Source organism: Hydra vulgaris, chromosome 06 (genome assembly GCF_038396675.1).
Source record: "Hydra vulgaris chromosome 06, alternate assembly HydraT2T_AEP".
Lineage (NCBI taxonomy): Eukaryota > Metazoa > Cnidaria > Hydrozoa > Anthoathecata > Hydridae > Hydra > Hydra vulgaris.
Window position 1 is genome coordinate 58166760 of NC_088925.1, and position 13897 is coordinate 58180656.

General features: G+C 29.3%; 1 protein-coding gene across 1 annotated transcript in view; it reads left to right on the forward strand.

Moving 5' to 3' along the window:
* Window positions 1–11703: 11703 nt before the first annotated feature.
* LOC100214917 (DNA-directed RNA polymerase II subunit RPB4) overlaps window positions 11704–13897 on the forward strand; it is a 42054-nt gene continuing 39860 nt past the window's right edge. The window contains exon 1 of the mRNA XM_065800550.1: window positions 11704–11874. Within this exon, the coding sequence (XP_065656622.1) occupies window positions 11799–11874 (76 nt within the window). The 5' untranslated portion in view covers window positions 11704–11798. The remainder of the gene's footprint in view (window positions 11875–13897) is intronic.

Here is a 13897-nt window from a genome sequence, read left to right on the forward strand (position 1 = left end):
ATTTCGATGTAATTACAAATACAATTGCTCTTTTTTAATTTCGAGGTTGATTGTTTCGAGGTAGCACATCAGAGCCAGACATACGAGGCACGAGATTGTTCCTTTTTGCAATTTCGATATTGTTGCTACTACCCTTTTTAGTTACTAAAAGTTTTTAAGAAACACTTTTTACAAAACTATTTACAAATATGAAAAGCTTATAATTAAAATTCACTGTTTTATTGAAATAATAAATTTTATTCTTGCTAAACATGTTCAACATAAATTTTCCTTAATTTACTCAGTTAGTGCTTTGCGAATAACTTCATCTTGACCGTCAATACAAGAAAAAATTGGATGTGGGTAACTTCTAAAATTTTAAGGGCTGTTTATATGGATTGTTTATATAAGGGCTGTTTATATGGATTGTAATAGTAATAATGTGAAGGCTTTGAAGTTATTACTTCAACTTGTATTTTTACTAACCTTTATCAATAGAGATATTGTGTTGTTCATAAAAGTTATGTAAAATAAAACAAGCATTAAATACAATTCGAACTTTTTAAGTTTTTAGATCCATATTTGTTGTTAAAATTCTCCGACGTTAAGTTTAAGTCGACTAAAAGCACATTTTATAGGGTTGCGTGCAGTTATTAACATACTGTAAAAAATGACTATATTCTTTCAAACAATGCGGAAGTAGTGGATATGTTATATAGGATATATAGGATGATATATAGGATCTCCAATTAGGTACCATGGAACTTTTATTTTGCTCTTAATAATACTTTGAAAAGTTCTTGGAGGACTTGAACATCTTAAATTATAGTTTAAGATGCTCAAATCTTCCAGGAACTTTATTCCTAAAGCCTTTTCAAATTTTTTTAATAATACTGTAGTATTACAAACAATTGGAATGTTAGTTCCATCAACACAACCAAAGACTAGAATCATTCCAAACTTTGAGTCAAACAAAGATATTCGTTCTGTCATTTGCTGTTTATTTTTTGGTAAATAAAAAAATCTTGGTCCTAAATTTTTTATGGCATTACAAACTTCAAAAATTACTGAAGTAATATGCTTAAGTAGTACAAACTGCAATCCAAATGTATTTATTGCCATGTTTAATGTACCACTGTTTTTCAAATAGCATATAGCGTTATAGCGACTTTTTTGGTGAGTAAGAATCTGGAGATATATAAAGAAAGAAGTTCAAGAAAGAAGGCAAACTCAAAAAAGAAAGTCTTATTTAATTTTTCCAAGATTCTTCAGGTGAAATATTTAAATATGAGATTTTGCCATTACAAATCTGTGCGTTCAAAATATAACCAGCTGCTTCGTTTTTTTCCTGTTTTTTTTTTTTTTTTTTTAGTTAGTCTCAATCTTCCTAAAATTTGACGCCAAGAACTCAAATAATCAAGAATCATTAACTGATTAAAATCTATTTTTTAAAATTTAATTTTATTAACTGAGTACTTTGTAAATATTCCTACTCGGCTTAGCGGGCTAGAAAAAATCCATATAAACTCAATTATATTATTTATCTCACCGAGGTGACACAGTCCGGCTGACAGAGCCAGACCAATCCATATAAACAGCCGCTAAATGGAGATTTTATTGAATATGTTATTTATAAGGATTATTTGAATTTATAAGGATTATTTTATATTGACGGTCAAATTAACTCAAAAACCAACGTTTTGTCTTATAATTTGGAAATAACTGGGATGATATTTTTGCAAGTTATATAACTAGACAGTTCAAATTTTTCATGACAAGTACTCGATAACACCAAATATTGTTAAGAACTTAGCGTTATCAAAATTTAAAACTGTTAAAAACTTTATCAAAATTTAGAGTTTATAAATGTAACTAAAATTTGCTTTATCTAACGAGTATTAACGGAATAGTGCGGAGAAACAGTTGCAGATTTAACAGTATCATGTCGCATATTTTAGAGACTTGATCTCAGAACTTTTAGCGAGAGAATCAGATGCTGTAAAAGCTTACCTAAAATCAACTAAACTGATTTATGTAATGAAAAAAATCCTCGGCATGGTTTATCAAACATGTGTGAAATTATAAAGTAAAACTTTGTACTGTAAATAAAATGCACCTTAAGATGATCAAATTATTTTAAAATGGTATAATGGTCGTTTGTCCGGTCAAGGCCGACGACACGGGTTTCAAAGTGGAGGGGCACAATCATCAATTTCGGCCCTGCTGGTAGAATTTATTAATACTTGATTCCTATTTGTGTAAAAATGTCGTTAAAGGTAACTTTATATATAAACATAATATAACTGTTAGAGTAGAATATCTTTGCTGAAATCATCAGTGATAAGTTTTTTACGTTTTATATAGCTCTGGGAGGTACTTTCATTAATAGTTTATAGTGTCTTTAATTGTGATATTAGAGTCAATTGATTTAGTAAATCTATAAAACCATCAATTAACACTAAATTAAATGGAGTGTTTGTTTTGTTTGATTTAATTTGTTTAGGGTCTGTGGCATTGTAAAGTTTGGTTTGAAATGCACCGGTAACTGAGGGCTGTTTTGACCAGCAGCATTTTGTTTGTTTTTTTTGCTTAAGTTGGCAATTTTTCTTCTACAGCTCTTTTTTGTTTACCTCAAGCTGTTTATTAATAACTTGGTGTTTCTCTTTAAGATTTTTATGAAGAATAGTTGTTGAACGCAGGAGTGAATACAGCACAATGCTGTAGTAAATACAGCACAATGCTGTAGTAAATACAGCACAATGCTCATAAGGAATTTTTATCTCTTCAGGTGTATCTTTTCAACACTTTAGACATTTAAATGCAAAAAAACCTTACAACAAGATCTTTACGCAGAAAACTCTTCATGCATGGTTACCATTGGATTATGATTGGCACCATCGCACCTGTAATACCGTTGATTGTACCAATGACTTGCCACGACCTTTTTACGATTAGCAACGCTGTGCCGATTTTTCTAATCTTGATCTTCTGCCAATCTTAAACCATGTTTTTAAAATAAAAAGTACACAGTTGCGCATGGATAGTTTTGAAAATTTAAATTTTCTACATAGCGTCAGTTTCCATAAAATTTATAAAGATTTGACTTCAGATTATCAAATATATTTTAAGTAAGCAGTCGTATTATACAAAGAAAGGTGAAAGAATATGATAAAAATACATGCATTTATGGGGGATATACCATTATTATCTTAACTAAATTACTAAAACTATAATAATAGTTAGTTAATAATATAATAATAGTAATAAATGTAGTATTATTACAATAATTATACATTTTTTATATTATTAATTTATGTTTTCTTATAATATTTTTATGGTATATTATACTTATAAGGTAGTATCATTACATAAACAAACTAAATGCATTTATTTTGTTTACATTTTGTTTGTTGTTTTTTAGGTGTTATTTAGAGACAAAAAGATAAATAACTGCTCGATTAAAAATTAAATAGATAGGATATATTTAAAGAATATACATACGTTTAAAAATAATGTAATGTAAACTTATGTATTTAATACAGCATGCTGTTTGAAAATAAAAGTAAGCTAGGAAGGCATTTAAATTTGATATGAAATTTTAATAAAACTTTGCGGTGCAAGAAAAAATCAGCCTGTTGGGATATCAATATATGAGTAAAAAAAAGCAAACGTAATTTTTAGGAGGGATAGGGTAATAGACATAAAAGTATGCATGGAAACAACGGGTAGGAAGGAGGTAAAATTTCTAAATTTTTGACCTACGTACCTTATGGACGACTTTTAACAGTGATAACAATTATGATAAGAAAAGATTAACACCATCAAAAGTATAAATAAAAAATAATAACGATAATGATAACTAAGTAGTGAGGAAACAAGTGTAAATAATGGTGTCACTTAATTAGTAATCTGATAAAGAAAGTGACGTCACCAAACACTGAATCTTCTAATAAAAATGCTAAAAGTAAATAATAACAATAATAATAATATTAGTAACAAATGATAAAGAACAGCCGGGGCACATTGGTTGCGCACTTGCCTTAGAAACAAAGGATCCTTGGTTCAAGCCCCACCTCTGGCAAGTTTGTTACATCGGTTAAGAAAGAGGCGTGAACTTCCAATTAAATGCTCATCCGCAGTGCTTTGTGATAAGACCGTAAGGACTTCTTGGGGCACCTAAAATAAAATTAAAAAAATAATAATTATACTAACAACTGTGTATATGTATTACAAAATATTAAAAATTGATGTTAAAAAGATAAAAAATAAATTTCTATAAAATAAATATACTTTTTATTATATTTCCCTAACTATATATTAAATTTTTTTCTCAAAAACAACTTTTAGACAATGCGGCTTTTTTAGGGCCACGAATGAATCTGGTCGGGCGAATATCCTCAGAGGTTTTCGTCCGTCCGTTTGGACACATATTATCAGCCAATTTATTACGCTCTTTTAAAACGAATTTAATTTCTTATACTTGATGACACTTATCACAATAGATGAGCGAAATATTAGTTACTATGGTTATGCTTATTTTACTTAATTATTATTTTAGATTTTACTGCAATTGAAACTTTTTAATAAAATGAAAAGTTTTTTACAAAACTTTGCTTCATTTAAAATTCAACAAAACACACTTTTGAAGACATTTTTTTTTTATTAATATTAGGGGCCCATGGGTCTTTTAACGCGTTAATTAAAAAACTAGAATTAAAAAGTTCAAGTGTCTTGAGGCACCCCTGAAAAAACTTTTTGTTCAAAAAGTTTTAAATCCAGTGTTATTTTATCATATAGAACACATAAAGGTGCATGCTGCAGATATTTTTCAAAAATTTTATTTTTTGAACCACTTTAATATATCTATGTATACTTTAAATTAACGTAAAATTAATTTAGATTTTAAAATGGTGGCTCAAAAGTGATGTTTTCTAGTCAAAATCCTAAAAGATGGTAGATTTATTTTTGTTATGTATCTTCTTTCTAAATGTGCAAATAAAAAAGATCCAATAGTTTCCGATTTTTTAAAAAATTTCTTTAAAATTTTTAAAAAATCTTTCTTTCTTTAAAAATTACCCAAAAGTTCTTAAAAAAAACCTCACTGGTAGCATCTTGAGCCTTTTCAGAAAGCATACTTAATGGAAGAGTAAATAATTCAATAACTTCACAGCCGTGAATCAAAATTGTAGGAAGTGTTTGGATACAATAGGATACAAGTCTATACAGAGCAAAAAAGTTTCCAAACAGAATGTTCTTATTTTTAATGACTAATAACTAAATAATATTGTAGCCAGAATATTATGAAGCCTTTTCATGAGATATGTATCCATGTTTAATATATTAGCTGAAGCACCATATTACTGAAAAAATTTTTTAGCTGTGTTACGATCGTTTGATATACCTACCCCAAAAAATGCAGCCTGGACTTTAACCTTTTTTCAAAATTCAGCTTGGACTTTAACCTTTTTTAGCTTAAAAACATTTTTTTGTTTTCAGTTCTAGCCTGCCGCTTTATAATTGGCATTTTGTAAGATAAATGGAGCATACATTCTAAAAACCTTATCTAAGCATGCAAAGTTGAAACGCGATGTCTGATACTAATGCTCTTTTTTTTTTAAACTACTAAAGATTGATTTTTTATTTTCATTGAAAATGCGCCACATATTGAATAACGTAAGGAAGAGTTGGTTGCTGTTGAAATAATAATTAGTTTAAATTTTTTTCATTTGTAAAGGTTAAATTTGCAATATGTTGTACTTCAATTCCCTTTACTGTATCGTCCTCCAATAGAACACATACAATGTTATATTTGTAATAGAAGCCCTGATTGACTCATATCCTACAAGAGCTACATTTTTTTTATTATTGATAAATCTGAGAGGTCTACCGTAACTAGTTGACGATGGTGTTGGATTTCTCCAAACAACCTGTTTTTTGTCAACTTTAAAACAATATAGTTCTAGAGTAATTAAGCAAGTTATAAAATGCGATTCATTTGTATTAAGTTCACTTGTATTATCTGACTTCTGTTTATAATCAGATTACCCTGTTGCATCATTAAAGCCAGGTTTGATAGTGCAGAATTAGTCCAATCTTAAGCACTGGCGAATTCAAAAACAACACTGTAAGCTTAACATATTCTTGATGCAGTATAAAGAAGAAGATCTTGTAATAGTATTTCTGCAGAGTAGTTACTGACCTAAATTTTTATAGGGTAGCATTTATTTTTAGCTCCTTTTACTACATAGAGCATTGTTTCTTAAATTCTGATAAGTTTCTTGGATAATTTAGCATTTAAGATTAGCGCTAGTAATTGTTCTGACGGACTGATCCTATCATTGCTATATTTTTTTTTTAAACTTTTGCTTCTATAAATCTTTTATCTCTTTTCAAACTTTTATTCACTGCATATAAAAGCTCGTTTGAACTGTACTTATCCAAAAGCTCAGAAATTAAGCGATCTTTCGTTCATATAGAGATATTTTCAAACAAAACAAATGGGCGTTCATCCAAAAGTATAACAATAGTTATCATAATAATATTAGAAATAAATTGTTTACATTATAATAAATTATAAATACATTATAATAAATTTTATACATAGTTTAAGTAAGCATACCAAAGCAACGGTTACCAAAGCAACGGTTTTCGTTTCAAGCTTTTTTTTTTTTTAATCAAATATGATTTTGTCTGAATTTTTTTTTTTTTAAATACTCCACTTGTTCTGTTTTTTTTTCCCGTTACATTACACTCTTATTTTTATGAGCTGCATCTGGATTAAATTACACTTATGCAACCCATTTAACATTCACTAATTAAGATTAATAAACAACTTGGTTTTTTATTAGCAAAGCTATTTTTATTATTATGTCATCTTACGACAGAGCTGTATTAATTTTCAACTTGTATAACCGATAGACGCTCGTGTTCTATAGAGGCTCTACAATCATTTTTTAAAATCAATTTTAATTTACTTAAAGGTTGTTCACCTTCTACGACAGGGGTTGGCATTGCGCTAAAATATTCAAAATTAGAATGCATTTAAAATGAAAATTAGGCTATGGACCATTTGAGTATACTTGGTTGAGAAAGCTGAAAGTGTTTCCAGAAGTGAAAAACATAGACTCTTTCAAATAATTAAGATGCAAAATAACTTTCATAAAGTTTACTTTTATTTCTCAAGCTTTATTTTTTACCAGTTCTTGAGCTTTCAACCAGATAAATGAGAATCTTAAGCAAACAATTTTCACAATCCTAATTTTAAATTGAATTTCTTGAATGAAATGATTAGGCGTAATGTTAAAAAACATAACTTTAAGTTTATGTTTGAGGAATTTATGGAATAAAAACTGCATTTCCAGGTTCATCGCGATTTCGCTATCATCATTTGTTTTGCCAAATATTCTGTTTCATAGCCAAGACGAATCATTCACTCATCTTGGGTCAATATTTTTGTTAAAGCTAAAGTAAAGGCTTGAGAGCAGCAGTAATTTTAGTGATCGTTTAGTTATTAGTTTTAAAGCGGCAATCTGAGCTGAACGTCTGGTTTCCGAAATCTTGTAAAGTAAGATCTTTTATGAACTGCTGCTTAAAAGTAAAATATCTTAAATATTTATTTATCACAAGAAACAATAAAACTTATTTATGAAAAGTTTGATAATGATGAAGGAAAGCAGCACCATGCTTTAATATGCTCACGATTGACATTGCTGCAAGTAACATCATAAACATACTTTTTATTGTAGGTGTATCAACTACGTCCTGAGCTAGTTCATCTCAACGGTTTGCAACAGGGTTTGTAAAAAAGTGCTGACGTTCTGGATAATTGTTGATTAGTTGGGGTTTTATACAAGCCATTTTTCCTTTATTTATATATATATATATATATATATATATATATATATATATATATATATATATATATATATATATATATATATATATATATATATATATATATATATATATATATATATATATATTTATATGCTGAGTTTGATAAGAAAGACCGCAGCTGTTATATAAAGTTCAACCTATTATAAATGACAACTTTGTATTGCTGCATGGGGTCACTGCATTCTTCAAGTGTATTCAAGCCGAGTATTTTTAGTTTTCGATTGTAACTAAAATGTTTAGTTAAAAATATTGCACGTTGTCGGACACGTTTGAGTAGAGCAATTTTTGAAAAAGGATTACTAGGTTTGCGCTAGGGTTGTTCGCCGTAAACAAAAACTTACGAAAATTTCGCATTTTTATCTTCCGTATTTCAAATTGCTATTGCGGAAATTGTACTAGCGCAAATTCACCTTCCGTAATGCATTAAACGAATAAATAATGATAATTCCGTAAAAACCATTTACGAAAAGAAACTTGCAAAACAAATCATTTCGAAAGAATACTTGCGAAACAGTTCCTTACGGAAGAAGCGTTTCGGAATGTGTGCTTACGGAATAGACTAGAAAGCATTATTTAAACTGTTAAACAAAAAAGTGTTATTTATTATTATTTAAATAAAATAATGTTTTTAAATGATTCTTCAATAGTTTATACATATATATCTGATATACATACTTACATTTTTTGTAACATTGTTTGGATGCAAGGAGGGGGGGGGGGCTAAAACAGAAATTTAGGGGGTCTAACGCAGCTAAAATTTAGATTAAATTAAAACTAAAACTTTGAGTTAGTTTTGAGGGAAAGGGCAACGCTTCCACCGCAACATGTCTCTATATCAGTGTTTATATATGTTTACATTTATCAAGTACCGACTTTGATTAACTTCCTACTCAGTTGTTTATTGCCTTTGGCTTAGCAGAATTGGAGGTTTACTATTTATATTCTCATATATAAAAACTTGGTAAGTTATTTGGTTCCATTAAAAATTTTAATTGAACTTTAAGTGTTGTTTGACCGTTGTCAGTTCTTACTGAATCTTGCAATTAAATTATCATTACCTCTCAGACTAGCTACAGCTCTGAATTTTTCAGCGCTTGTGAGCTTGGTGAACTTTAATGTTAAAATTTTTTCCGGGCGCAAAGACCCGGGGAAGAGTTGTATTGTACGTACCCGTTATTTTGCTGAATCTTGCAACTAATTTTTTACTTCTCTCCAAAACAGCTAAAGCTTTAAAACTTTCAGCAGTTGTATAGTCCCAATAACGTTGGGATGTTGAAAATCAAAGCATTTTTCAGGGCCAATGGTACAAGAGACAACAAATGCCCCTCCCCCTCCCCCTCCCCCTTACTTTTTTTATTTATTAAGGAAAACATTTAAGAAAAAGTCAATGAAAAGAATGTGTTTTAATTTTTTTTAACTTACTTGTTGTTGTTGAGGTGATAAAAGCAAAGGAGCATATAATAAAAAAATTGAAACTGACTAAACATAAAATTATATTATTTGAAAACAAGTTAGAGCTATTTTTAGGCATTTTATTATACAATTAAGTTTTAGCATTCATCACTTAAATTAGATTTTTTTTTGATTTCAACAAAGGAATTGTTTCCCAATTTCACAATTGCATTCGTATGTTAACGTTGTTCAAGTTATCTTCATTATTTAATTTTTTCATGAAAGTCTTGATTCCTTTATAGAAGTTTAAAACTGAAACTTATCAATATCATATATAAAATTAGTATTTTAATTACTTAATTAATTATACGTATTTGATTCATAAAACGTAATTAAATATATTTATAATGTCGCGTTTTTTCCGATAAGAACTGTTTCGCTAGTTGTAATGCGAAAGAGTTTCGTTTCGAAAGAAACTTGGTTTTTTATCATTATTTTAAAAAATAAAACCTTAAAATTTTCATATGTTGCAATACTGAAAATAAAAGATTATTATAAACATTTTGGTATATAAAAATATTATTTTTTACAATTATATCCGTTTGACCAACAAAATTTTTTTATAGACTTCAAAACGTCGTTTAGCGAAAGAGCTCGTTTCGCAAGTGCGACTTCCGTAAGCTCTATTTTCGTATGTAGCAAAATAGTTTTATTTCGTAGTTCAACTTGCGAAAGGCTACATTTCGTAAGTAGCATTTGCGAAATGAACATCGACGGTTTTATTTGTTTCGTAAAATTCGGTTTCAAAAAACAAAAATTCCTGATTCTTAATATCCTTTCGAAAGAATTTTATTTTGCGGAATTGTACGAAATATTCCGGTTAACAACTCTAAAAGATACGATTTTATTTACTAGAGTTCATGCTGTGAAATCTACCTTAAGGTTGTTTTGAGCCCTGGTAATAAAATAAGGCACAAATCTTTAGATGTTGTACTTAATGTACAGTTAGTACAGTTTTTTTCCACAGCTGGAGAGCTCCGACACCAAAATGAATTCTTGAGACAATCAAAAAGTTTAAAAACAAGTTTAAAACGAGTATAGGGCCATGGATAGAACCTTGAATAACCCCTGAAGTTACAGGGTATGAAGAAGAGTGCTGCCCATCAAGGTCAACTATGGTTGGTAAGGAAAGATTCAAAAATCTTAAATATGTTACCTGATACATCGTAAAAAGAGAGCTTATGCAGAAGACCAGCATGCCAAACTATATCAAGAGCTTTAAAAATGTCAAGAGCAATAGCCTTATCCTCTCCGCATCTATCTAATGCACGATAAAACTTATCAGTTATTACCGTTAACTAATCAGCAGTAAAAAGAGAAGATAAAAATTCATATCAATGGTCAGAAAGTAAGTAATTAGATTCAAGATGGGAGATTAAGTGTTTGTTAATTAAAAACTCAAAAACCTTGTTTATGATGGGAAGAAGACTAGTTAGACGAGTCAGATCTTACGCGAGAGTTTTTGAAATCGGAAATAAAAGATGCTGACTTCCAGCAGGCTCAAAAACAAGACTCTGATGAGCACTTGTTAAATAGTTTCGAAAGTATAGACGACAGCTCCGGAGAACACTTCTGCAAGACTATAACATGTATGTTGTTCAAAACACAAGCTGTAGAAGAGTCTAAGCAGGAAACCATTTAAGATACAGAAGCTGGAGTGATACGAATGTCAAGCAATGGATTAACCTGTTTGTTGGCAATATCAGGTAGAACGCAACTAGTTGAATTAAAAGACGGCATTGATGAAAAATTCTTAGCAAACAATTTAGCTTTGTCTTTAGGTAAAGTAACAAAATCTGAGCCATACAAGAGAGATTTACCCTTGTAATAGATACTGTTAAAGATTCTTCTAAAGTCACAAGAGTCTGTTGTAAATAGACGTCCGTTTTCTGGGAGTTTGTTTTGGTGATAGATATGAGAGTAATGGTTACGATTGGAATATGCAGCAGCATAATGAGAGGAATAACATGAAGAAGAGTGAGGTTTGACTTGGGGTCATCGAGATAGAATAAAGGGTTCCATGTCAGGCTGAATCCAAGAACTTATGTTTGAAGCACATTTTTCAGCAAGAAGACAAAAGGTTTCTACTTAAGGCTCATCACGAAGATAATTGCGGAATGAGTCCCAGTCAGCTAAGGTAGTTGAAAGAGGTACGTTGAATAAATATATTATTATTCACTGTAATGACTGAAGTCACAGTAGGAACACTGCTTAAATTTAAAATGATAAAAAGGAACTACTGACTAGCGTGAACAAATTATTTTCATAAGGCGTAATAGTAACCCCTGGCAAATTATCAACCGATCCCTGTTGGAGCCGCGACCCATTGTTTGGGAACCGCTTACTTATCCCGGAAAATAAATTAATGAGAGAAATAAATTTGTACGACAAAAATAAAGGTTATACGACATCGGCATTTATTTTGTGTGTACATAATAATAACCATCCGAGACACATTTCTTATTCATGAAATGGCTACAAACCCTGAAAAAGAACAGGTTCTTTTACCAGAAGAAGAAGATGCCACAGAATTACAGTTTCCTAAAGGTTTAGTAATGTTCGTTATGTTAACTTATTATGTTAACTTATTATATAATAATAAGTTAAAATTATATATAATTAATATAAAAAAAACTAAAAGTATTACTATTTGTAAATATTCTTCATCGAAAAGTTCAAAAAATTTCATGTGTCAACCATATAGTAAATAAAGTAAATCTAGCATGTTTTACTAGGCAATGTATTATCTAGCATATATTACTATTATCAATCTAGCATATATTACTAGTAAATTCATATACATGTTATTTACATGTATATAACGTATAAAGTATATGACGATTAGTAAAAATGTTCTTATAATTATGAATAAGTTATTGCTTATACTATTGCTCTAAGTTGCTATAGTATTATAAACCCTAATATCATTAGAGTGTTCCAGAATGATGCAAAAAAAAACGTTTTTATGAACTCTTTTAGTATACCTAAAATTTTTTGTTTGTTCTAAAGTAGATTATATATATTATTGGTCTCAGATTATTTTAAGTATTTGCTTTAAAATTCCAAATCTCTTTTTGAATTCAAATTAATTGCGTTACGTTTCCTTTATTCACTAATATTAGCATAAAATATCATATAACAAGCTATACTTTAAATATTCATAAGTCCTTTTTAAGTAATTTTCTTTGTTACTTTATCTCCTCTTTTGCTATTAGTAATATATCTTGAAGCTGTTCTTCCTTTTAAAAAAAAGTCTTTGATTAAGTAGATGTTTCTTTCAGCGCAATCATTAGTTGCATAAGTCCTTTAACAAAAATTTTAAAATATCCACATAATTCAGTTTACATAAAGTTAGAATGAGAACCCAATCTTTGACTTTATTAACAATTCTTAGATAAACAATTATAAGTGAGTTATCAGCACTGGCTCTAAAACCTTGCTAAGATAAAAACTATATATATATATATATTTTTTTTAAGGAGCATAGCGAACAGTAATAACAAAGGCAAATATTTTTATTATTTCTTATTTTCTTCAAGTAAAAAGATTATAATAGTGAATATCATTTCTAGTGAAAAAATATAGAAGGCATCAAATATAAATCCGGCTTTGTGACAAGCTCCTGGTTTATAAGATTTAAATTATTTATGCTTTTTGAATTTAACACTAAGATAAAATATCAAATATTTTACTTGGTGGTTGTAGTCATTTCTAGAAAAAATTATCTTTTTGAATTAATATTTTGCATAGTCATTTGCTGCTAATGGCAAGATGTAAAGATTGTTACTGAATGCAAGCTTGTTCCAATTAAGCTTTTAGTTCTTCAGTTTACACATTCATAAGAAGCTTTTAGAAAGTCAAATTTATAGTATCGTGTTTATGGTATCATGAGAAATTATCTAAGATGAATAGAAAGCTTTTTAATTAACAGAAAACAGAGGGAGATTCTCGGCAACACTGTCTCAGATTGGCTACCAGTTATCAGTGGTGTACTAAGGGATCAGTTTTAGGACCGCTGATGTTTTTGATTTTCATTAAGGATTTACCAGATCAAGTCAAAAACCCAATCAAACTTTACGCGGGTGATAGTAAAATAATAAACAATATAAAAAATCTGAATGTTTTAATAAGCTTTCAAAATGATATAATAGCAATATAATGTTTCAATAAGCCTTCAAAATGATATAAGCAATATAATTGCATGGTCATCTCTCTGGCTCACAAAATTTAATTATAAAAAATCCAAATGCTACATTTATAATGACTGATATTGATTGCAATTACAATTACACTATGTAACACAGAAGCTGAACATGATTTAGGTATAATGGTTCAATAAGATCAAAAATGGCACTCACAAGTTGATTCAGTAACTAGCAAACAGAATGTTAGGTATTATAAAAAGAACATTTAAATATTGAGATGTAAACATAATAAAAAAGCTCCATACAACATTCATATGTCCACATTTTGAGTTTGCGGTCCAGGGATGTTCTCCATTCCTACAACAAAAGATAGACAAAATTGAGATGATCCAAAAAAGAGCAACCAAACTAGCACCTACAATTAA